Genomic DNA, 26,607 nt, shown 5'->3' with positions numbered 1-26,607 from the left:
AAGTTTCCAAGGAAAAAGATTTTTCAGATTATCGAAAAATTCAGAAAACACTCAGCTATACATTCGAGGGTGTTCCCAAATTTTGTAGTCAATGGACATCAAAGAACACAATTAATTCAATCAAGAGAATTCAAGTGGATCAGAACGTTTATCATACGGATGAAGATATTCTTAATCAATTTCGAAAGTATTTTTCAAATATTTTTTCAAATAGTTCTACAACAGACTCCGATCAACTACTAAAGACATTTTTATCAAAAAATAAACTCGAAAAAAAATGAGAATGATGGCTATAATTACTTTACAGAAGATGAAATTCACTTGGCTATAAGCAAACTGAATTTGAAAAGTTCGCCTGGACCAGACGGCCTTACTTCTAAGCTATACAAGACTTTCACGGATGAGTTTTGTTCGATTTTAGCTAAAGTTTTTAATCATTTTGTTCATGGTGGAAAACTTCCAAACAGCTTTTATTTAGCAATAATCAAACTGATCCCGAAATCTGAAAATGCCATAGCAGTACAAGATTTTCGCCCCATCAGCCTTATGAATACTGATGCGAAAATCTTTGCCCATGTAGTCTGTAATCGAATTAAAAATGACCTTTGCAAAGTTGTAAAAAACCATCAGCACGCGTATTTGCCTGGAAGACAAATGCACACAGCAATACGAAAATTGAAAAAAGCGATTACTCCAGAACGATTGGCTACCCGAGGTTCATGTGCTGTAAAATTAGACTTTTCTAAAGCATTTGACAGAGTTGACAGATCACTTCTCATCAAAATTTTGAAAGGGTTAAACTTTGATGAGCTTTCAGTTAGAGCTATTGAAACTTTGTATTTAGACTCAAAAGCAGTAATTGAGATAAATGGCTTTTTATCAGCCAGCTTCAAAATTTATCGCGGTGTGAGACAAGGTTGCCCTCTTTCCGCTTTTTTATTCATAGTTTTTATCGAACCCCTTCTTCAAGCAATTGAATCTACAGAAGCAATTGAAGGTTTCGTGATATTGTGCCCCAAACTAGTTTCATATGCAGACGACATAACTTGCCTTATCAAAATCCGATGTATTGACAGGTTGTTTCGCTTAATCGATACATTTTGCAAACAAACTCAAATGATGATTAACATAAGTAAAAGCGAAGTGCTTTCCATACCTGATTTATCACCCTATAAAACAGTCAAGGAAACAAAAATACTTGGTGTCTTGTTTTACACTTCCCAAAAAATTGAAAATATTGAACTATTGTTGAGTTCACAAATTCAAAAACATCGCGGGTTAATTTCACTTAGTAAATCTTTGAGGGCCAAATCATTAACACTGTCAGTTTATGTTCTCCCTAAGTTTTTTCATTTGGCTCGTCATACTACAGTTAACTTGGATACTGTTAGTAAATGCCAAGAATTATTAAATACAGAATTGAAAAAAACAAGCAGACTCGACATAAGAAAAGAAGTTTTATATCACCCCATCTTAGATGGTGGGATAGGCTTACCATGCCTACAACTTAAACTTTTTAGTATAAAAATTATCGATTTCTTTGCTTCTGATATGTCAGATCAAAATAGTTTATTACCAACAGATTCAATTTTACCGAAAGAAATCGAAAATTTGTTGAGAAATACGAATATCTCTATTGAAAAAAGTTCAAGTGATTTTGCAATATTTTCAAACAGTACCAATAGCCGTTTAATTATAACAATACAGACAAAATCGCGAGATGTTTATTATTTCTGCTTACAAAACTGTAATTTTCATCGAGCTGCGATTTTCCGCTTGGGTTTTGCAGCAAACCGTTACCTCTGTTCAGAAGAAGAATTGATTAAATTTACAGGCAAAGTTTGGAAAAATTCAATGCTTGATGTATGGGAAAAAAACTTTCTTTATAAATTTGCATACGCTGTTTTTAAAGATCGAGAAAAGCGGTGGTTTTTATTTCTCGAGAATGCCCCCGAATCTTTCTATTGTAATTTAGAATGCGAAACATTCGAACACCTAATTTTCAGTTGTCCCTCGCTACAACCTTCAAGAAACATATTACAGATTAACAATTGGCGTGACGTTTTTGTATCAACCAACATTGCAAGACTTAAGTATGTTGTTTCGGTTATTCGTGGTGCATATTCAAAATCATCGACGTCATGGAAAATCAACTTGCAAACATTTGTGTCATGGGAAGTATGGAAGATGAGAAATACAAACTGCTCCTTCTGATATAAACTATAAGGAAATGTAAGACTTCAGCAACAAACCAGGATACCCGCTATCCGGTAAAAGTAATGTCAATTGAACAAATATGATGTTATTTGTTGTACATATTGATTATGAAACTTTTAACTAAACAAATTTAATTTACAATTTGAAAAAAAAAAAAAAAAAAAAAAAAAAAAAAAATTACGTGGCAAAACTGTACAGCATATGATTGGATAATGCGTCTACAGTACCATTCAACTGTGCCTGTATAATAATGCGATTTCTTCAGTCATTTTAATTCTTTCAAAGCAACCAACCAATTTTACCGGTAGCGTGCCGAGTTAGAGGGGAGTTAGGCAAGGGCGGATTTAGGCGGGGGGGGGGGGGGGGGGGGGTTTGAAGCTTTTCTCTCTCAGGAGTTCGACACCCTGTTGACCCAAAGGGTCCCCCTTTGAACTATTTTGAGATATCCATTTTTGGTGATGGACCCTAAAAATTGTTGGCCGAAACAGAGTCTTTTTAGTGCTTTGAAAGAGCACGTAAAATCAATGTCGTCAACCTAAAAAAGGCGACCGCTTCCCCTCTCACTTGCTTTTGCCAAATTTTTCCACCAGGGGCCCAACTTTAAAGTAGTTTTAGGATATCCATTTTTGGCAGACCAACGTCAAAAAATTGCTCAAAACGTCAATTTTAGCCTGTTTCTTTTCCCAAAAAATTTCCTGCAGTGCAGTAAATTTTTGACAAAATAGGGTCCTTATAGTAATTTCGGAGAGCTTGGAAAATCAAAATTGTCGACCTAGAAAGGGTCAAGAAATTATTCATTTTTTTTCGAAAACCCCCCAGAAATTTTTTTGCGCACGCCACTGTATATGACCCTGAAAATAGAAAATTAAATCACAGTTAAATCAAATTAATCTAAAATTCTTAAATTTCCATCAAATGATTGTAAAAAGATCTTTTTTGATGAGCTTTTCAGTGCTTTTAAACTATAGCTCAAGTCAAAACTGAGGGGGCTTCTAAATGATATAAATTATAATGTTTTAAATAATGAATAAAATCAAGTTTTTTGTTCTATATCACCATTTTTTAACTATTGAACGTACTTTATTCGATCGTTTTACTCGCTTGACTGAAACTCAAAAAATTTAAACCGGTTTTTCTTGACACTGGGACAAATTTTTGGAAACTTTTTTTGTCGTTCGAGCATAACTGAAAAAAGGTTGACATGATAAACCACTCGACACATTCTGATTATTATTATTAGTTTTGCTTGATTTTGCGTGGAAAAAAAAGAAAATTTAAAACACTGCAAAACAAAGTTTCTCTTAAGTTTAAATGATCGGAATAGTAGTTTTGTCTGGATTGAAAACTTTATTCTCATTTGACATGTATACTGCCTATAGTTCACAAGAAAAAGATGTTTCATCTGAATTGGTTTTTGTAACATTTTGGCGGTCTTAAGTTCGCCAATTTGTGTCAACTAATATCTACAAACTTTAGCAGGACAGTATACGTATAAATTATCAAAAGATCAAAACATAAATGCGTAAGAACGCAGATCATTTTAGGGTATTTTTGATAGTTGATTCGAGCAATTGTGTTTTTGATCAAAACTTAACTAAACTTTTTCGAAAAACCATATGTGAAAATGAACGTTTTGCTCTAACAAAAAGGTCATTGTATGGCCTACGCCATATAGCATTAGTGTTTGAACTTATTGGAGACCAATCAACGGGCCGTCAGAATATGCAGGGCTTCGCCCTGATATGTGAGCAGTCCTGTTTCATTTTGAGCCGCATCGAATTTAAAAAGTCTTAATAGGAAATTTTATTTTGGGTGACAGTAAGCTGGGAGTAGAAAAACTCATTCGCTCTAATTTCAAAACTAGAAGCTTGAAATCGACTAATTTTTGAAAAACGGTTTAATTTTGTTTGTTGCCTTTTTTGTATTTTGTTCCGACTTTCGAAGAAAATGCAGAATGTTTGTCATCTGATGTTTTTTCTCGAGGCCAATTTCAACTTTATAATTAGCCATTTTTGACGAATTTTTTAAGACCAGCCGAAAGATTCGTTCCCCCGAGCTGAATTTTAAAAATATATATACTTCATCTGCAATTATTTTTTGTTAAATTATGGTGGGTGCTCAAAATTGCCAGTTTGGCTGACTTGGGACAATTACTGCACGAGATATTTTGTGCTATTAACACGTAAGCGGCTATTTGATTACCTCATAAGTCGTTGCAAAATAAACTGAAGATAATTTCCGTCAAATAAAAATACGCAAGGAGAATATAAAAAAAAAAAACATTTTTACCTGGCTTAGCGTGTGGGGAAAAGTTTTTAAAATCCAAAAAAAAAATTAAAATCGTAGCATTTTTTCGATTTAATCAAAATTTTTTTAGAGTTCTGTGGTTTTTTGTTTTGTGTATTGCCTCAATTCTCTGCCCAGTACCGTAGTAACTTAAATGAATCTAGCTTAAATTACACTATTATCTATTATAGAAAAATTTTCAGTGGTGTTGACTAGTTTATACTTTGATTGGGGTATATATCCTCGTTTTTTGTAAGTTGGTAAAACTAAAATCCCGACTCGTGGTCGTGGTTTTATGTTCAGATTTTCATCGTCCCAATCAAATCAGATTGTGATCAAAATTTCATGGTCAAAACGCGGTTCAAAGACCGACACAATAGTTTGAATATAGTCTCTAATTTAAGATTGAATTAAACCCTTCCGCCCCAACCCCCCTTTCAGAAAGACCAAGTCAGATTTTCCACCTGAGCGTTTAATTTGAATTAAATTTTCAAAGCGCTGGGTGTTAAATTCTCGATTCTGATAGGCTGAAAATTTCAAAGCAGAAACTAAGCTAGCATCCTCCCCGCTATGGTTTTCCGGTTGTCTCAAGTTTTTATTATAGCCATAAACCATAAAAACTTTACAAACTGTAAGTTGAGGAATCTGCCTCAAATAAGCATTCCCTGATTATTCAAATCAAGGGGGGCCAAGATCGTTCAAATAATCGCTTACAATTTATTTGTGGTGTTTTTTTTATAATCTCCTGTAAAAATTGCTCGCTCCGCGTAAATTTCTTGCTCTTTTTGCTGTTAATCTCACTTCTTCTTAACGTTAATCGAGCACGTGTGGAAAAAAGAGCCCGTAAAGTTATATTCAATCAACAGACGTTACACGTAAAGTAAATCAGGTTAATGGAATTATCAGGTAATGACAAAAAAAATTGCTAGAGCTCGTAATAAAGAATTAACTCGGGCTCAATAATATAACGATCTCACAGTTCAATTTAAGATGGGTTCTCCTAACACGGTTGTCTCTTAAGCAACCCACGAAATCAATCTCTAAAATTAATCGTTTTCTCAAGCTTTTTGAATAGGTTCCCGCTTCGATCCGTACCCAAAATAAAAGTCAGGCTACACATGCACTTAGTGTTAATCTCTCAAAACTTACGATCGGAACTATCAAATTGTCTTGGTTTTGATTAATTTTTCTCTCTCTAAAATCCCCCCAACAGTAAGGTAAGTCTATTTTTACACCGGTATAATTAAATACCTCCCTCCCATATAAGTCCCGACCTTCACTGCGGTACTTTCCACGTTCGTACTGTAAGCTAAAAGTTCCCTGAGGTACACCAGTTCTAAAGGCTAATGTCGCAGTGGCTATTCAGATCGCTTCAAGTAAATTTTACGCCCAACTGAACCTCAGCTAAAGTTCGCATTTAAATGGCAGCAATCCCAAGGTTTTTATTTGGTTTATACTACACATGTTTCTGCCCCCCACAGGTAGGAAACCCACGAATCCGCTTATGTCCCTACTCATGGAGGTTCAAAAATCTGACGTCTGATCTATTCCAGTTTCAATCGCCTAGCCAATACGAAGAGCCGTTCCCCCTCCTAAATTCCGATCAAGCCAATAAACAACCCCCCAGAAGCTAATTAAATACCCTGTTTCCCCATATTACTCTGATGAATTAGCTCCTATTCCTTCTGCACCTGTGCATCAATAATTCTGTGAATACTTCGGCACCACTAAGAATATCTACTCCTTGTCCGTTAGTCAAGCTATGGTTGACCCCAGTATTTACTAAGTCCCTTCTTGTTAATTCCAATATTCGATAATATTTTATAAAGGACAGGATATTCTATTAACTCTTTGCGATCCCGTATCTAAATTTTTTCTTGTTCCCCACCCATAAGTGAGTTCCGTTCTCGTCTCCCCCCCAGGATGATTTTGATGAATCAGCACTGTCGCTAGGTACTTTTTCGTGTTTTTCCGAGCCATTCTGGAGGTAACCGTTCCAAGGGTCAATTAAGGGTCACCTCGGGGTCACTAGAAGTCAAGCAAAAGTCAATGAGTTCAGAGCCAGGTGGGGGTCCCACCTGCCAAGTTCCATCCATACCCGATTAGTAATTCACGAGTTATCACTTTTCAAAGGCTAATTATCACCTTTTCCGGGGATTGGCTATTAACACCGGAAGGAGCCAACAGAGAGGGTTTGTTCGCCAGACGTCTTTTTCCGGGCTTGGGTCTACTACACATTAACGCCATAAAATCAATATGCCCCGCTCATTATTTTCCGCAAATTGCCTATTTCCGGTCCCAGGGATATTTTTCCCAGTGCTAATAATTTCCGGTCGGACCGTCGGATTCGGTCCAAACTCAAACGTCATGCTTGTCTCACCACTACCTACCAACCCTCCAAGATTCCGCTTTCTAGGGGGGTATTTGCACTGGCCATAAAACCAAAAGTAGGGGTCCGAAGGGTCTGGGGTTTCAAACTTAAGCTTCCCTCGTCTAGGGCTTCCATATAGTAAATTATGGGGTCATTCCTATTGTTAGGTATCGAGTCCCAATGGGGCATTTTGCACTTCTGGGAACCGTTATCACTCGGCCCCAGGGGGTCCCCCGCGGCCAGGGTTTTGCATGCCCGGGTCAAATCATCTCTAAGGGTCAAATCATCATCTCACAATGATCCGACTAGTGGTTCCTAATCCGGGGGGTGGGGGGAGGAGGGTTAGCACATTCTATCCCCCCTCCAGTTTCCTCCAAAGACGGGACTAATTCCTCAGAGCTTGGGCTATTTTGAGCTTAGTGCTTTGTTTACCTTTCTATTTGCCGAGTTGGCTAATCAATCTCACTAGCATACTCCCAACGTTAGTCTTTTTGTGTTAGATACAACTTAATATTCGCATTCGACATGGACTACGATAGATTAAGTGAGGTGTGAGCGAACATGTTTTTTTTTTCAATTCGAACAAACACTTACCCTCAATTCTAGAATAGTCGAACTGGCGTCTGTCCCTGTCGCCCCAGTAGATGTCCACCTTCAGTCCCGTGCCCACTATGCTACTCACACTGCAGTTGCTTTTCACCCCGTACTTGTAGTACTCCCCACACCCCACCACCACGCCCTCCTTCGCCACACCCTCCCCAACTGACACTTTGGTCGCGTCCAGAGGCGGCTGGAAAATCAATTTTATCTTTAGCCAATGACGGATGTTCAACAAACTGCCATATCTACAAACCCTCATATTGGCTTTATTGACAAACCACAATAGTCAGTCAAAAGAGGTTTTGGGCTTTTTTTCTGATAAACTACCCAAACTTGATACCTTGATTTTTGAAAATTGGATCATAATGCTCAAATCTGATTGGCTGAAATTGATCATCACCATAGCAAAAGTTTTATTGCGAGTAAAACTTTAAGTTTGGGCCGTACAATAAAAAGTTCCAGATGTTGAAACACAGAGGTGATGCGGAGTCTCAAATAACTTGCAATCAGTCGCGGATTTAGGGGAGAGGGACGCCCCAACCTCAGGGATTCGACCCCCAGGGCGGATCTAGGATTTTCTCGAGGGGGAGAAAATCCTAGACCCCGCCCTTGTTGTCCAAGATATTTTTCAAAACATGTCAAAAATTTTGTCAAACTTTTTTTAGGCCGACCAAATTGATTTTCTGAGCTCTCCCAAATCAATTTAAAGACCCCATTTTGACCAAATTTTCTGCGCCGCTGTGAAAAATTGCTTAATACTTTTGTAATTCATTTTTCGGAGACAACTGTTCATCACACCAAGCACAAAAAACTACACTAAATTGATGAAATGTGATCGGAAAATTCTGTGCTAATTAAGCAGCAACCGGCTATATTTGTTCTGATTTGTTGTTATTTCACTGAAATACAAAAAATTGTCGTTGAAACATCAAAAAAAGAGATACACTTTTCCAGAACAAAGAAAGGTAGGATAGAAAAAGTGATGAAGTTATGAAATACGAACGAATCTTCCGTCCAGTTTCCCAGTGAGGATGTACGATCCAGGCACAGTATATGTCCACGTCATCCAAGAGTTGCTATTTGGATAAGTGAACCCAGCTCCAGTTCCGAAGTCAAACTGGTAGTACATCTACAATTCATAAAAATCACAAATAGTGTCTATGTTTTCCAATTTTTTTCAGAAAATATTTTCCAAAAAAGTTGTTAGAAGATTTGAGTGGAAATTTCCGGAGCGTGAAAATATCAATTGATACAAGCAGTAGCGGATTGCAAATGACAGTAGCGGACCCAATATCAGGCTGAGAGGGTTTGTCAACTTTCTTTTTACAGTGTCCCCCTTTTGGTCCTAGTTCACAACAACTATTGCTGGTTGAAAACTCTAAAATTTTCTAGATGCGCCTTAGGAAAAAAATGGGTGACATTTTTTCAAATTGTTTAAAATATCTCAAATTTTCTCTTTCATCACATAACTCCAGTAGTCGTCTGTTACCAGTTGTCTGAACGCGTGAAGGATCTATTTTTCAACAGAGAGGCGGAGACCTCTGCCATATCCCTAAAGTTCGTGACTGATGATTAATTTGTGAAATCGCGACTATCACTTACAAACGCCTTGCAGAAGTTGGGAGGTGGTGAGTAGTCTAGTCTTGCACTAGATGGCTCCATCGTCATCAGTTTTTTGTTAAGATCCACAAACCACACACTCGGAACTCCCTTCTGGGTGGTGAAAATACTCGAGCTAGAAAAGAATGAAGGCATATTGGAATAGAAAATGGGAGACCCGGGTTAAGGTTCTCGACTTAAGCGAATTGACTGCCAGATATGAGAGTAAATCAAGTTACATCAAAGTTGTGCACAGTCGATTTAGGTGCGATGTGGGAGCCAAACTATTCTAGTGTGTGTTGATGTGCTAGGTAAAAGAAGCGAAAGAGCATTAAAACGACAAGATATTTAGACGACAGGAGTTCTATCATTCTAGTCACTGTCATAAATCACGTTTCAGCTGGCAAAATTAGCTTGAGTTTATATTTTGGACTTTTTGGATAAAAACAGTCCAATTTGTGGAAAAATCAGATCCACGCCATGTGATTTAAAGTAAAAGCATTCAGCTCAAAACAGCTTTTTGAATAAAACGTTTGACCAAGAAATGCTTTTTATTCCGACTTTCGAAGAAAATGACATAATGTTTGTGCTCAGGGTCGTTGTATTTGCGCCAAACAAACTTCGACTCTTGAACTAGCCAAGTTTACCGGAGTTATGTTAAGTCATCTGAAAGATATTGATGTCCTGATATCAAAAGAGAAAAATTTATTTACCTGTAATATTTTTTCGAGAAGTTTTAAGGTTTTGAAAATAGCCAACTTGGGAGGATGTATTTCATTCGATAAGGCGTGAGTGGAGCAAAACTCGGCTCAGAATTGTTCTCAATCCAATTGAGGCATCACATTTGTCCGAATTGTTACGTGATCATAAAAAATTTCAATAACTTTGTACTTTATACGGCGTAGAGGGATGATTTTTGATTTAAAAAAATTTCCAAAAAACTTTTTTTTTATTAAAGTTCCATTACTTTATACGGAAGCAAAGCTGAGCTTTATAACACTTGCGATGCACCAAGTATGAATTAAAACAGCAAAACATTCAAGAAGTATCAAAGAGGACTTCGAACGATGTTACCGTTGAACAAGAACAAGAAAAAAATCAAGAATTTTAATAAGTTCCATATGCGGTCAATTTGCCTTTATGAAATTTTTGGTCCACAGTTTTATCGTTCGATCAGATATATCAGAAGTCTGTGTGAAACAAACTATTAGGTAAACAAGCCGACAGAAATAAAACCAACAGCCAATAAGCTGAAAACCAACGGAAACTTTACGGGAAAAAAACTGGAAAAATACATAGAATGTTGAAATTGCATCCAAAACAGTGCCACATACGTACTGAATGCAAGGTGGTACGTTCAACTCAGAAACTAAACCGAGAACCGAATCGACAACCATAAAGCCGAAAGACAATCAGTGAAAAAAATAAAACAGATGTTTTATAACTATACATATTAGTAGATCTATCAAAATTGATGAAGATATATATTTTGAACATGCGCAGAGAATAGATTGCAATGTTAGCATTGGAACAAAATTAACAAGCGGGAATAAAGCCGAAAATACCTGAGCAGCATTTCTTCACGACAAAAAAGTTCAAAAATTCCGAAACTAATAAAAAATTGATTCTCTTTTAATTCAAAACACACACGCGCAGACAATTTTTTTTTCATCTAACAACGCAATCAGAGTAATTGATATCAATACGCTAACTAAAAGCTATTAACAAAAAAAAACACTAAAAAAATTGAATTGATATATTACAAAAAAAAACATAAAAAAGCTAGTGTTGATTAGGCCGGATATTCAAATTGGAAACACGCTCAAAATATTTCTGTCAACGCTCGAAATATTTCTCAAAATATTTCTGTTAACGCTCAAAATATTTCTCAAAAAAACGCCCAGTAGATGAATGAGTCCCGAACTTAGGCGATGAGTCCTGTGAACAAAGCTATTTACAGAAAAAAGTTGTAGTACCCGATATACGGGAAAAAAAGTAGTACTCGATTGCAATACCCTTGCTTATCTCAAAAGAAAAAAAAATTTTTTCAACCATTACATAAAAAATATCAGGCAGTCGAAATTTTCGGGGCTTCTCCTTGATGCAATCAGTCTTGTTTCAATTTGAAATGTTGTCTAAGCTTACCAAATTATGATTTCTTAAAACTGAAGATGTACGTAATTGAAACAATTAAAAGTCTTCCGATGACTTAAAAAGTTTTTTTTTCTTTATAACAGCTGTCATCGTAGTTGAAAACTTTAGGTGACTAAAATCATTTTTACTAATTTATTTACTTACACTTTGCTAGATAGTGCGCAATTTGTCGATTATTTAATTATGTGGAATTGAATTTTCAGTCTCTTGTTAAATTTTGTGTTTAAGTTTCAAATTAAATTTTGTGTAATTGAGAGTCCAAACATAGCTATTATTCAGCTTATTATTTTTCGCAAAACTAATCATTAAATTATGATTTTTAAACTAGTTTTTGCAGCTTAACTAAAGCTTTTTCGACACTAGTTTTTAAAGCTTAATTAGTGCTTTTTTCGGCACTCAAGTGCAAAGTATAAGCATGAATCGTTTAAGTTCTTGTTATCAAGTTCTTTAAATTTACTTAAGACCTTGATACTCAACTACCTGTATACTCAACTACGCACTAAAAAACTTCTCAAATTTACTTAAGTTTTTGAAGCTTAACTAAAGCTTTTTCGACACTAGTTTTTAAAGCTTAATTAGTGCTTTTTTCGGCACTCAAGTGCAAAGTATAAGCATGAATCGTTTAAGTTCTTGTTATCAAGTTCTTTAAATTTACTTAAGACTCGTAATAAAGTACACAAAAGTTGTCAAAATGTATACTCAACTACGCACTAAAAAACTTCTCAAACTGAGAAGAAATTCAACACTGAGGCGAAACTGATCTTCGCACCACTTGCAATAAAATTTAATATACCAGTGCATGCAAGCAGACAGGAGATAAAATCATTAAATCCAGAAAAAGAAAAAACACTTTACGAAATTCAAAATGTTGTCTGAAATCATGTTCTTTTTGCGGAAAATCCGTCCAGAAATACAATCGACGGCCATTAATTAATTTCAAAAAATTAATAACAAGCAGCAGCTGAGCCGATGAAATTTAAACAATTTCCAGTAGAACCAAAAATATATACTTGTTGTCATGAAAAATTTTGAGCTATAATTTTTATTCTAAGAATTTTAACATTTTGTGCGATCCGGAATGACACATAAAACTTATGCTTCTTTTGAAATGACCTCAAGTTAGGTCCATTAAATCGATTAAATATTAGCTTTGTCATTTAAGCCGAATAAAGTGCTTAAAAAAAACAGCAAAATATACAAAATTAATGATAGCAAAATAAAAAAGTGAACGAATAATTCAAAACACTGAAAGTAACTAGCTCGAAAACTATGTACAAAAAAAATCAGTTTCACGAAGTGGCAGCTAAGTCGAAAAAACATAAGCAGACAAACTAATGGCCGACATTTTTTCGAAAGGAAAGTTTCCAGTTTAAGAAAACAAACAACAGTTCTTGGTCAGCTTCGAACCCACGACCTTTGCCGTCCCAAGCGTATTCTTCGCCTCCAGCCTGACTGCCAGACAGGCATAGAAGTTAAAATTCCTTATAAACCAAAATACAATTGATGCAGTTAATTCTGTTAAGCAAGTTTTTAATACAAAAGAGTATCTATAATCCGGTGTGATAACGCTTGATAATCGCAAGCGTAAAAAAAGTATATTGTAAAAATTAATGTCCAACTTTCTGGCAAGTTTTGTCATCTTCAAGTTTTTTTTGTTGTATCGAAAAATGAATAACAAATGCTGCCCAGCAAGCAGTTATTTCAAATGGAGCATTGCATATATCAGGCTAGCTACAAAAAAGGATAAATTTGTCTTGAGAGAAAAATACTTAGCCGAGCTCAACAATTCCATTAACTTCTTCGATTGTTGGAACAAAAAAGAACATTTTTTGTTCTGGTTGAACCACCTGTGTTTTTAGATTCGTAAGATTAGTTGAATACAATATGTTTAATTTTTTTCAAGCCTATTGAGTCGTGGACCTAAGATTTAGGCGGAGAAGCAGTTAATTTAGGTGGTTAAGCTGAACAAAAAAGACTAGACGACGAGATTATAATGAAACTAATTCCTCGTAGAGCCATTTATTTTTTGATCAAACACTAAACAACTTCTGAAGAACAAAGTTAGTTTTAAGAAACACATGAACTAGTTGTGAACAATATTTTCATGTAATTATCCGTTGATAATAGGGTGTTACAGTTTTTGAGGATTTTTTGGGGAACTAACTAGCTCTCAGTGACCACTCCATCACCGCCCTCCGCCTCGTGGAAGCCCCCGCACTTGTTGTCGTCTGGGTCCTCCTCGGTACAGTTGCTGTTGCACTTGTCATCTGTCGCCTGCAGACCAGTCAGAGCCGCTGCATCCAAAAACAAACTATTATCATGATAGAACGAAAAAAATATATATCTAAGAACCTGATTTAAATAGCTCCGCTCAAAAAGAACGACATGCTAATGAAAATAATGGCTTAAGTTGAAACTTACCTCATCAGGTGTTACTTTGGCACTTTGTTTTATAATCAAAATTCCAGTTTAAACCGATCCAACCAAGCGATACAACCAAAGCGTAGAATTCTCAAGCTACCAAACAGACAGTGAGATCAAAATAACTAAGTCGAATAGAAACGTTAAAAAATCAACATTTTTTTGGAAAAATAAAAAACTCAATTTCAGAAGAATAGACGAGAAACACAATCACTAGCTTCAGACAAGCTTTTCTAATTTCTGCGCGTTCACTAAGGGAACAGCCCGAGGTTAGACGTCCATTATTCCGAAAACAAAAAATGACAAAGCAATTTTCTGTCAGAAAAAAAATGTGAAAAATTAAGTTGTTTGAGTTTTTATTTTTAAACTTCAACAGACCTGATTTATTTGAATCATTATTAATGATTTTTTGCCGTTAACTCATGCAAAAAAAATTCACTAACACGACAAAACATAAACCTCAATCATTTAGGCCAAATAAAAGTTCCAATGGAAAAAAAAAGATATACCAGTCAGGGTTAGTAAATTCACAAAACTAGAGGAAGTAATCAGCAACACTTGAGAATACAATGAAAACTGCTTACACCGCTAGAAAAAAAACTGTGGTGTAGCAACTATATCAACAAAACAAAAATTGATTGAGTTTTTAACTTCTGTATTTCAACGGATCTGATTATTTGAATCAAGATTAATAATTTTTTTGGCGATAAACCGATGCAAAAGAATTTCATTAAACCAACAAAACATGTAAGCCAAAATCATTTAGGGCGTATAGAAACTCTAAGCAAAAAAAAACAGAAACAAAACGGAAAATATACCAGCCAGGTTAGTAAATTCACAAACTACAGAAGGTAATCAAATACACTTTTTGAGAACACAATGAAAACTGCGAACACAATGAAAACACAATGAAAGCGCGACCAAAAAATAATGCCGAAAAAAATGAGGCAATAAACTATTCCTTTTTTTTCACTGAAAAAAAATATAATTACAGACGCTAAAAAGACAAGGTCCGAATTATGGAAAACTTTTGAGGAAACTGTTTTGAACGTACAGATGTCGAAGGCACACATGCAAATGTCGCCCTCCTGCAGCACGGCGAAGTTCGTCTCCTGGTTCGAGCACGTCTCCCTGCACCCATACGTGTTCAGACTGAAGTCTCGGTAGTCCCCTGCAGCCCGTTTGATCACGCGGTCTGTCTTGTCCACCGGGAAACAGCCCATCGTCATTCCGAAGATAGGAGCTCTGGCACGGTTTTCTAAAAATTAGAAAAAATTATAAAATTAACGGAAAATTGTTTTCAAAATTTTTTTCCAAAACTTTTCAAAAAATTTTCGAACATTTTTTATAAATTGAGTTTTTGCTATTTTTAACTATTTTTGTTTCTACATACAAATATTTCTTCGCAATAACGCAAATAACGAATTCAAACGAATGCAAAACAAATTTTTGCTTTTGCTTTTCTGTTTTTGGGTATCAAAATCGCGACCAGTTTTTATAAACTGTACGAAACTAGTTAAATTTAGGGAGGACTTTTTAATTATTTTATTACGAAGGATTCTACAGTCATGATTTGCATTTTAAAGGAGTTAAGGAGTCTGAAACCTTTTTTTTGTGTTGAAAAAAACCTGATCTGATAAAAATTTTTCATTCATCTCAGATTTTGATTGTATCAGTTTTTCATTCATTTATTGAGCAGTTAATGTTTATGACGGTATTAATTTCCAGTCGTTAAAACTTCGATTGAAATTTTTCAATTTTTGTTTAAAAGTTTTCAGGTATGGCTGAGAGACTTAAAGATACCGGTGAGCATCGTAGCGTAAGTTCTGAAGCGCTCCGCTAAACTCCGAGTCCATGGTTTTTACAGAACTATTGGAACCACTGATTGTGTGTTAACAATTGTTGATGAGCACCCAATTGAGATGCAAGTGGCACAGAATGTTCCGACCGCAGAAACTATTGTAGAAAATATTCTTTTGAACAGCAAGTTTTTTTGAATTAATCCAACGTGTTTCCCACTTCCAAAATAATTTCCCCAAAGAACCAACAAGCCTCGCCAAAATAGACTAAGTTGAGACCAAGCGCCCTACTATTTAAGTGTACAATCGTATTCAATTGTAATTTGCTGAAAAATCCAAATAAGAACTAAATAGGTTAAATTTCTCCCCCTTGAAACGCTTTAGAAGGGAGGATGTTAACTTGGTCCAAAGTAACATTAAACTACAAACCCAAACATTGCTCTTTAGGGTTGCCGTACCACCCCTCCCCACATATACAGTTCTTGGGTCCTGGGTCATCTGGGGGTCCCACAGAGGCACAAGTCACGTGCGGGTATACCGAGGGGTGACAGTCATTGTCGGTGGAGCAGGTGTCAGTGACGTCATCACAAGTGGGAACTTGGGGACCTGAAGCAAAATTGTGTGAACTTCTTGTTGACAAATGACTCTGTTTGTCGACAAACTTTTGTTACTCGCTCAGAAGAATGGTGCTGTTACAAACCTCGTTTAGAAGTATGGTCCCAAAAAATGCCACGACGACAGGACCACTCTTCTAAAAGAGCTTTTTGAAAAGGGTTCACTAAAAATAGCGGGGCCATACTTCTAAACGCGCACCATTTATGTTATAAATTTTATCTAATATTTAGTCAAAATAGTATAAGATACAATAAAAATTATATAAAATGGTTTTTATCGAACTTGAATCAAATAAGTTTTAGTCAAGTTGAAATTTAATAAAACATACCTCCAGCCCAGCAAACGCTAGAAATCAGCAAAAACTCAAAGACCAAAAAGATCATTTGCAATGGCCGGCAATGAAATAACGCGAAACTTTTAGTTAGAAGAACGATTAATTAATTCAGTTTAATTCAAAATTATCAGCTATTTAATGTCAATGATTAGGTAAATGTTCATTTTAGAACTACTTTCGAAATTTAACATGACTTTTGGATAGGAGATTACAGAAAAAAATAACTGACCAAGATTTTCAAATATATCCGGAAATATGTTTCAGCTGGTCGCTTTAAGTATTTATTTGCTTGTTTGTATGATGATGGAGCACATTTTGGAAACATCACCTGTTGGGAAATAATTAGCCGGAAGTCTTATCATGCTACATAGGTTTAATCATAGTAATCAAAACAAAAAAAACGTATATTTAGACAAACTACTTCACTAATTCATCAAAGTTTTCGAATAGCCACAAGTCTCAGACGTGCACATGAATTTGCCGAGCGAGCGCTTTCTGGAAAAAAAAATTGCTGACTTTTTTAGGAAACCAAACTGATTTTCCGACTTTGTGGGCCCTAACGTTTGAAATATTGTTTCTCAAAAATTCTGAGACAAAAACAAACTTCGGTTGTTGGGATCTGTCTGGTCCCCTGTTCCCTCTAGAGATGTGACCAGTCATTACCGACCCCAATTTTGCGAATGCATTCCTTTTCCGGCACTTGGTTAGCGGCGATTGGGTGCTGGCGACAACTGGTATCATTTAGCCAGAACCGTTCAAAGACAACAAGCAACCGAATCTTCCATGAGTCAATCAAAGACAATGTTGTGTTTTCCGAGTTGTCTCAGACGTTAAGAGGGATTTTTTTAATTTTTAGCTTTTCGATTCTGATTCTCTAATAATAAAAAGTTCATTTTAGCAATTGACAAAAATTTACAGACAATAGAGTTAACCACTGTCTGGCATGCCAAGGGAACATTCAAAACATGTCCGGCTTTATTTTATCAAATCTACACTATCCTGCTGTAACTACGCAAAGCAAAGTGAGAATCAATATATTCGGCCTTTCAGACAGCTAAAAGATATCAGAACGAGCCTTGAGCCTTCCCAAAGATTCGTCAATTTTGAAAAAGCGTCAAATAACGCTTTTCAAAAAATGTTCAGCGGCGTAACTATCAAAGGTTGTATTTTTTTCAGCGCAAGCAAATTGGCGCACATTTCATGAACTTAAATTTTGCATCCTCACACCGACAACTTAAGAAAACACGCAAATTACTTAAGTCAATTGTCGCTCTGGCTCTGATTCCATAACTTAATTTCGCAATATTCATCACTGCATCAATGTTTTATGCAGTGAAATTTACAAGGAGGACGAATTCCCCTCATTATCCTATGTGAAATATTTTGCAACAAGATGATTTTGAACAATTTTTCGCAGGCGCAGCGAAAACCGTTTTTCAGCTTACAATTTTCAAGTTCTAAGTAATGCGTAAACGTGTTTAGATTTCGCTGATGATTTTGCCGGAGTTAGTGGATCCGCCTCTTTTCGGCCTTTACAAATCTTTTTCAGGTGTTGCCGACCGGAAGTTGCAAAATCAAAAAGTTTTTTTTTTGCGGAACCCAGAAGTTGGTTTTGAATCAGCAACAATGAATATTTCTGCTTTTCGCCTGATAAAATTGCATCAAAAAATGGTTCCAGTTTGTGGCTAGTGGTTTTTAAGCTGCATCGTCGTTGGCATCAAAAACTTACACTTGTAATGTACTATACTAACTCAGTCTAAATTTTGAATGATGATTTTTTTTTTGCAAGAATTTGATGAATTATGATAGCTTCAAGGCCAAAAACAGTGCAATGAGTGCTCTCTCTCTCAATCATGTTTTATTGCTATTCGTAGGAAATTTTATCTCATTTCTGTTGGAATAAAAGTTCTTAAGCTGCCGAAGCTTTTTCGACACAACCTGTGGCCTAGTGATAATTCACGAAAAAATTTAGTTTCAAAAATTTCGGTATTACAAAAAGCGTTGAATAATTTCGACGCAAGGTTCGAACTTGGTCTTTTTCAATTTTCACGGCATGCCGTGATTCGATAAGTGCGCTTTGAGTACTTCGAGGAAAATCAATGATATACGACACATTTTGAAAGAAAAAGAAAAAAGTTTTTTTTTGTTTAGTTTTTTTCATTATTGTGCTCGGAATTTTGTTCGGAAAAAAATGCCAAAAACTTACTTATCAAATCACGGGGTGCCGTAAAAAATCGAATTAGACCAAGCACGAACCGTACTTCAAAAGCATTCAACGCTTCATCTGATTCCTTAAAACGTTCTTATCAAGTCACGGGGTGCTACGAACAATTTGGTTTAAACCAAGATCCAAACACGTGCCTTGAAACAAAAGCACTCAACGCTTCATCTGATTTTTATTATAATAAATCAATGCGATCGAAAATCTGAGGGCAAAAAATTGAAACCACAGCAACAAAAACGTTTTGACTGACATTTTAGCATAAACACCGAACCCTAAAATTTAAATTGAACGCATGCACTCCACTCCATTGGTTCGTTTATTGTTCCAAGACCACCTTTTAACTAACTCAATAATTTTTTAAAATTTCTTGACTGTTTTTGACAATAAATTTTAATTTCACGAGGAAGAGGGAATCCACAGAAATTTAGAATATCTCTCAATACAAAAAACTAAATAATGAAAAAAAAACTACACAGAAAACTTTTTTTTAACTTTGAAATTGTGTCGTTTTTTTGTTCTTTTTCTATCGTTTTTTAAAAATTGTGTCGTTTCTTGAAAATCACAAAATTTTGGCGCCCGACAAACTTTCGAAAAAACAACTATATTTTCACGGTTCAACTTTAACTATAAGCTATAATAAGACCTATTCGCTTGTTTTTTGCTTGATAATCTTTGACACTTGCTTTTTCTCGGCACTGGGAAAAATTTCTTCTTTTTTCATGTTATCACAACTGAAAAAACTCTGCTATGATGTATTATTTGACCATTTCCGATGATTATTTGTGTTACTTGATTTTGTGGTACGTGAAGTTTTTAACACCTGAAAACAAAAACCCATCAAAAAATAAAAGTCTATCTTATTTACAATGGTCGGAAAAATAACTCGGGTAATTGGGAGAACTTTTAATGACTCAACGCCCTCGAGGGATAACATACAAAAAAAATTTGGGTTCATTGGTTAATTAAAATCGTTTTGATGCATTTTCGCATTGTTTTAATTTAAAAACTGCCTCCAAATTAAGCTAATTTTCTTCTTTTTCATCCCTAGAACTTTTGACAACACATATAAACCCAATAAGACGTTTTTGATTAATAGTAAGACGAAAGATATTCTTCGAAACAATTAAAAAGACTGCTAGTACATCAAGGCAAGGCCCTGAACGTTCTGACTGCTTTTTAAGGCCAATTAAAAAGTTGCACGATTGAATCATTGACGAAATAATAATAAAAAAATTCAATTTTTTCTGCATATTATCCCCCACGTTCTATTCAAGATGTGAAGGTTGTGTTTAGCGTCTCTTAATATTTTGAACAGACTACATTGCTGCATTAATTGAGTTTGGAATGCATCAGTTCGCAGCTTACGCGTGTTATAAGCACGCATTATATCGCGGGTTGAATATAAAAGTTGGGCGAGTTAGAAAATTTCAAACAAAGTTTACAAAGTTTACAAAGTTTTTAATTCATGAAATATTGAGATTAAATCATAATATGATATGATAATTATGATTAAAATTGAGCTCAGGGCAACAATATTTCTCAGATGGTATAGAGAATTCCCTCAAAATTACTTAGTTAAGAAGTCGAAAACTGACTAAATAAATAAATCACCGCAATAAAAAAAGTTCCACACTTTCTTCGAAAGTCGGATAAAAACGTTGCCCGCGTATCAGGGCGAAGCCCTGAACTTTTCGACTGAACTTTATCGAAAATTTTAGTTTTTTGGTAAAAAATTGACAAAATAAATAAAAAAAAATATATACATATATATTTGTCAGTTTGACCCCCCAATTGGCTAAATAAAATTGACTAAATAAAAAACCACCTCAAGCATAAAAATTCCGTTCTTTTCGAAAATCGAAACAACAAGAGTACTCGTATAGCAAGGCGAGGCCTTGAATGTTCCGACTGCACTTTAAGACCTATTAGAATTTTTTTTGTTTGAACAATTGACAAAACATTCAAAAAAAGATGTTTTTTTCTTTTTTTTTCTTCAATTCATTCTCCCACATGCTATGTAAGATACAAAGGGTGTGGTTGGCGTGTCTTATGGTTTTAAAAGGAGTTAATTGCTGACCTGAATTCAACTTGAAAAACAATAATTTGCAGCTGACACATGTTATAAAAACACATCATTTTGAGCTTTACTTATCCCAAATTGAACGTATGAGCAACTTTCAAATACCCGTAAGCTTACCAAAAAATTCGCCAGTACAGTTTTTTAAACATGAGCTCAGGACTACAAAATTATTTTGATGGTATAGAAAAATTTTGTCAAAAATGCGGACGGAGTCGAAAATTTACTTTATAAAAAATCACCCCAAGCGTAAATATTTCGTGCTTTCTTCAAACGTCGAAACTGTTCACACCCAAACATGTTTCGATTTTTTAGCGCTTCCACTCATTGTGAAACGATGGCCAAAATTGTCCCAAAAACAGGTTATCGAACTTATTGTTTTGAGGCATTTTTGGAATCGGCCAACTGTTTGGGAAAGTGTGCTGCCAGAGTTGCGGCTTCTAAGCATTTTGCGAAAACTCTGGTAAAGATTTTGGAGTAAATATGCACAATATAATTACAATACTTACTTTTGACTTTTGGAGATTTTAGGTGTCGGCGGTGTGTGCAATGAAAAATTTGGTCTATAATTCTTTCAAATAAAACTTTTTGAAGTTTCAGGTTCATCAAAACATCCAAAAACTTTTTACCTAATGTACAAAAGTCCTCGCTTCCCCCAAAACAGTCTCGGCCGGTTTGCGTGGAGGGGTCGTTACTGTACAAATTACAGCATTTCGTAGTCAGAGTGTAGCAGGTTTCCTGTTGTAGACCACTGGCATACACTGCACCCGGTTTCTCGGGAGACTCCGTCGGAAAGAGACTGATTCCTGCGTCCGAGGGACTGATTTCGATCTCGTCGCACAAAACGTAGTTGCTGAAATAGCCAAGTACTTGCACTTCGAATGAAGCGCTCGTATCGTGTACTTCAAGTAAGTCCACTACATGGCCAGCTTCAGATTCTGAAATTAATTGAATATTTTATCAGCAAAGAGACACAGAAAAAGAGCGCTTCACCTTTTCAAGTCTCATGCAAGAATCTACATAAGAATCTCACCAATTTAAGAAAAAGAGAAGTTTCTTGATGTAGTACTTCTCTCAGGAAACAATAAAGCAGAAACAAGGTTCCTCTCCTCGTATACCAAGGCAAAATTCTGAATAATCCGACTGCAACTTTTGGGCCACTTTAAAAGTTTTTTGGCTGAAAAATTGACGAAATTCTACAAAAACAGAAATTTTGTTTCAATTTTCGTAAAATTTTTTACCCCACACGCTAGTGTAAAGTACGAAGGTATGTATTTAGCGTCTTGTATCCATTAAAAAAACTACCAAATTACTTGCCTCAACTCGTGTCTGGACATTTGTGTCCCAGACATTTATGTCCCGGAAAAAACTGTCCAAAACGCAGAAATTGTCCAAGAAATTTGGTTCCAAGACAAAATTGTCACAAAATTGTAGAAATTAGCAATTTTCAAACCCCCATAACTTTACGAAAAATAATCTTAGGTGAAATATGTTTTAATTGAGCTTTAAAAACAATATTTTTTAGATGGCATAGAAAATCCGTTGAAATGCTTGATTAAAAAGTCGAAAATTAACTGAATACAAATTTTTTTTCTCAAGCTGGGTTTGCTTGAGAAAAAAAAGTAATGCAGAAAAGAATTTTAGCAGACAAAAAATTGCGCAATTATTTTGCAAATATTGGGCCCAAATGATAATTTTTTTCAGTCAATAATGGGTATTCTATATAAAAAATGACACAATTTTGGTTATCAAAGGAAAATAAACATGTTAATAAAAAATATGAAGATGAATGATTTCACAAACGTTGCTGGGCTACATATATATAAGAGGCTCTTTTGAAACACTTTTTGTCTGCAATTGATAAATTTTGCTTAAAAAAATCAAACCAAATCAATTCTGCTAAACTTTTAACCAAAATCCCTCATCATTAATTTTTGTCTGAAATGAACTCAGTTTGAGAAAAAGAATTTTAAGTTTCAAGTTTTGATCATTTTGTCCGGATAATTTAAGTCAGCACTGTAGTAAGAGTGGTAGGCGCTGCATTGTTTTAACGATCTATGCGGCACGCAGATCTGTATATGAAACAAAAACGAATTTGGTGAAATAAAGTTTTCATTTAGCAGTGGGTAACTTGCAAAAAAGGGGGCGGGGAGGGGGCTTCTTAAACAGACCTAAAAATTTTTTTTGAAATTTTGCTTCTAAATTCTGAGCAAGAGGAGCAAACTTTAATTTCTTTGCCAGATGAGATTTCGAATTTTAGGCAAGGTACGAGTTGTTTGCTTCACAATGAGGTAAATTTAAACACAATCTTTAATTATGATAGATACTTTTACTGCATTAGCTCTGGCGGGCTATATTTGAACTCCCATTTTGGATTGAATTTTTTTCGAACCTATATATAAAACGCTTATTTTTACGTGAACTCTATTTGCCCCCTCCTATCGCTCTCCCACTGGATTTGTAAAACAATGTGGGTAAAGATAAATCAAAACTGCTCCTATCAGGTCAAACACTAAAAGTTCCGACCAGCTTTAAGCTGTCTTTACTCAATTCCGCTTTAAAAATATTACAGAAAAATCTTCACAAAATTGCTTTTCGTTTCAAATCAAAATAAAGCTCCATTATGCTTCGAACAACTTTTTTGCTTCTACTGATCTCTTATTCGGCAGATTTAAGTGCTTCCATGAACTTTCTAATATTTTCAGCCGGTTGAAATCTTCGAAAGAAAACTGAAGGTATTGCGCGCAATAATTATCCCAATGAAGTAATTTTGAATATCACGTTACCTAATAAAAAGTGATGAAAAAAATCAAACATCTCCTAAAACATCAAACATTTTGAATAGTTTCTGTTAAACTCTCTCAACTGCTGTTTTGTGAGGAATTCAATCTCGTCTGAATAAAAAAACTAACATCAAGCAAATAAGCTACAGTTGAAGCTAATTGAGACCGATTAAGGGGCAGTCGGAACATTCAGGGCTTTGACCGGATTTGCGAGCAGTTTTGTTCAGTCAATTGATTCCGACTGAGATGCGCATCGTTCCGAGTTTCGTTAAGCTAAAAATCATCTTTCCAAGTTTTTTTTGTTGCCCTTAGTTAAACCTACATTGATTGCATTTATCTTCTCAGCTCAGATTAATAAATTCAACGTGGCTGTCAAAATGAACTGGGATGTCTAATGTCTTTCATTTAAAAACAAAACATAATTTACTATCAGGAAAAATGTTACTCTTAGAGAGTTCAACCAAAAAAAACATCCCCCTGAATTGAAATATCGCCCAGCAAATCTTCATAAATTTTTCCAGTATCTCCTCCTGCAAAAGGGGGGAAATTTTTCAGTTGACCGAAGTTTTAGTAGTATACCAGATCAGTAAACCCAGTTACATAATGCTTACTTCGTTTGCCGAATCAAAGATTTATGGATAATATTTTTTGAACTAGAGAAAAAGTTTAATTATTCGACTTCAATATTTGTGTCATTTCATTATTTGTGTCAGTTTTTGTTGTCAGGAAAAAATATTTTGTAGTACAAATCTGTCTTGGGTTGATTTGTTTATGTGAGCTAATGATGCTATTTCCGAGCACAAAAAATAGTTGTAAAAAACAATTTTGCTATGTATTCTTAATAACAAAACCTAATTTTTGGCCGATCGATAGTCAAGTTTCTCTAAAGGCGACTTTGACTACTAATTTTGAGGAGGGAGGGGGCGTGCGCCAAAAAAACTCACATTTTTGGTCAACAGCTAAAAATTAACCGTTTGGTCTATTGTTTCATTTACTTGCTCGCGGCATAGAAATCTTTAAAAGTTATAAGGTTTTTGCGGTGCTTAAGGAGAGCTTAGGAAATCAATTGGCTCAATTTATTTAAAAAAATCATCAAAAATTCAAAACTTAAATCCAATTATTTTATAACAGGATGACACTAAAATGGAAGGGGATAAATGTATTTAGTAACCGCAGAGAACAAGACTTTCTACATCCCAAAACAGATTTTTAAATGAAAAAGTTTTTTTTTGAACTAATTACAGGATCGTATATTAATTTGAAAAACTCAAAAAATTGGTAGAATTAAAAATCAACATTATCACCTCATGTTAAAAATATTTTATGGCACAGAATGTCTTAATAGTAGTGTTCTGGGTTCTGTGAGTGCTCGGAAAATTAATTTGGTCGACATATTCGCAGTTTTCCTTCCTCCGCACCGAAAACCATATAAAAAGTTCGCGTCCCCAGAACGACCGACTAATTATTACCTAGCTAGGGGGTCGGAGGGGTTGAACACCCCTTCTCAATGATTCCTATTTAGAGCCGTGAATTACTACCAAAGAGCGACACTTGCAAAAGGATCGAATCATTGAGAAGGGGCGTTCGCCCCCTCCAACCCCCTAAATAGGTAATAATTTAGAACCATTGAGAAGGGGGTGGATCTAGAATTTTCTTGAGGGGGGGGGGGGGGGGGGCGGGAAAATTTGAAGAAAAAAAAACAGGACAAAATTGCACTTTTCCGGCACTGCCCCCATGTAGTGCATAAAACCTTCATTAAAACAATAAGCGCAAAATTTGCAATCAATTTAGTAAATTGGACAAAACATGCAGCAATTATGAAATATGCAGGTTAGTTTTCAGTTAGTTCAAACGACAAAATATATAGTAGGACAAAATCTGTTCGGCCTAAAAAAAACCAAGAAAAATCGTAGATACAAAAATTGGCACAAAATTGTAGATGCAAACGTTACATAGAGAAAAATTTTATGCAAGGCAAAGAATTTCGCTTTCTGAGTCCCAAAGTTTTCAATATTTTAATTCTGAAGTTGAAAAAATCTTTTGAAAACTTACGATGAATGGAACTAAACGTCATCAGTGCAGCTATCCATATCTGAAAGGTGCCCCTGCCACGACTCTCCATGGGCGTTAAAATTACAAATTATTTTAACTAAAGAAGGATTTAGTTTTGAGTAGTTACCATTATTTCCTTATACTACGTTTGCAATCAATATTTTAACTTTTCGGTTCAAATTCAACTAAATAACAGACCACTACAACACATTTTTGAACAAATGGAACGTTTCATTTCAGTCTAACTTTGAAGTTTTTATTATTGGTAGGTCATTTGATATCTGAAAGATACTTCCGTTTTGGATACGGAACGGAACAACCATAAAGCCAAATTTCAGCGTCGTTAAGGCCAAATTTTTGCAATAACTGCTGCATTATGCCGAATAATCTGTGTTCTGATCACTTAAATTAATTCTGGCATTCTACGGTTTTGAAGATATAAGCAAACATGTTAGTTACAATCAAAGTCTGAGCCAATTTATACAACAAAATTTTTCAAAATATCATCCTTGTCCTCGAGATCTCTTCTTCGGATTAAACTTCGCCCTTTTGATACCTACATAAAAATCACTTTGACTTATCGACACTCATAGATTGAGTTAAAACAGTTTTTATACCGAGTAGAGACATCAACATATTTGTTGGTAGTTTGTAAACTGTATTGATTTTACAATAAAAACTTGATTGGCGAAAGGGGAAAAGTTGCAGTTTCGAAAACATCTGACGCAAATCAAGCCGGATGTTTCAGAATCTACGTTGACTTCCCATGTTAGCAAAGTATGAATAATTAACTTTCTTCCCGTAGCTGAAATTGAAAAAGATACAACGACTCTCGGAAGATTTTGCTTACTTTTCGCAATAAATAATTTAGTTCAAAAAAGCAGAAAAACAAACAGGATATAAGAGAATTTGATCAATTTTCGTCATCAATCAAAATATTTTTTCAAGAACTAACTAAAAACTACAAGAATTCTTCTCCAAATACATTTTTGCCTAATTTTCATTCGCACTTAAGGAATTTATTTTGTTCAAAATTAGCACGTTTGTTAATGTGCATACAAACATGAATTACTTT

At 35.2% G+C, this 26,607-nt stretch overlaps 1 protein-coding gene across 2 annotated transcripts in view; it reads right to left on the bottom strand.

Annotated features, from left to right (window-relative positions):
• LOC134838971 (uncharacterized) overlaps nucleotides 1-25,764 on the bottom strand; it is a 113,702-nt gene extending 87,938 nt beyond the window's left edge. The window contains exons 1-8 of one of the 2 annotated variants that reach the window (XM_063854343.1): nucleotides 25,533-25,764; nucleotides 21,327-21,635; nucleotides 15,877-16,053; nucleotides 14,703-14,906; nucleotides 13,392-13,521; nucleotides 9,077-9,209; nucleotides 8,478-8,603; nucleotides 7,469-7,664 (exon numbers count right to left, since the gene is read on the bottom strand). In XM_063854343.1, coding sequence (XP_063710413.1) covers nucleotides 7,469-7,664; nucleotides 8,478-8,603; nucleotides 9,077-9,209; nucleotides 13,392-13,521; nucleotides 14,703-14,906; nucleotides 15,877-16,053; nucleotides 21,327-21,635; nucleotides 25,533-25,602 — 1,345 coding nt within the window. In that variant the 5' untranslated portion in view covers nucleotides 25,603-25,764. Of the gene's footprint in view, nucleotides 1-7,468; nucleotides 7,665-8,477; nucleotides 8,604-9,076; nucleotides 9,210-13,391; nucleotides 13,522-14,702; nucleotides 14,907-15,876; nucleotides 16,054-16,390; nucleotides 16,537-21,326; nucleotides 21,636-25,532 lie in introns of those variants that run through there. The other variant, XM_063854344.1, reaches the window with a different exon arrangement.
• Nucleotides 25,765-26,607: the final 843 nt, after the last annotated feature.

Source organism: Symsagittifera roscoffensis, chromosome 2, assembly GCF_963678635.1.
Source record: "Symsagittifera roscoffensis chromosome 2, txSymRosc1.1, whole genome shotgun sequence".
Classification (NCBI taxonomy): Eukaryota; Metazoa; Xenacoelomorpha; order Acoela; family Convolutidae; genus Symsagittifera; species Symsagittifera roscoffensis.
The sequence above is the reverse complement of the archived record's forward strand: the minus strand, read 5'-3'. Positions and strand labels throughout refer to the sequence as shown.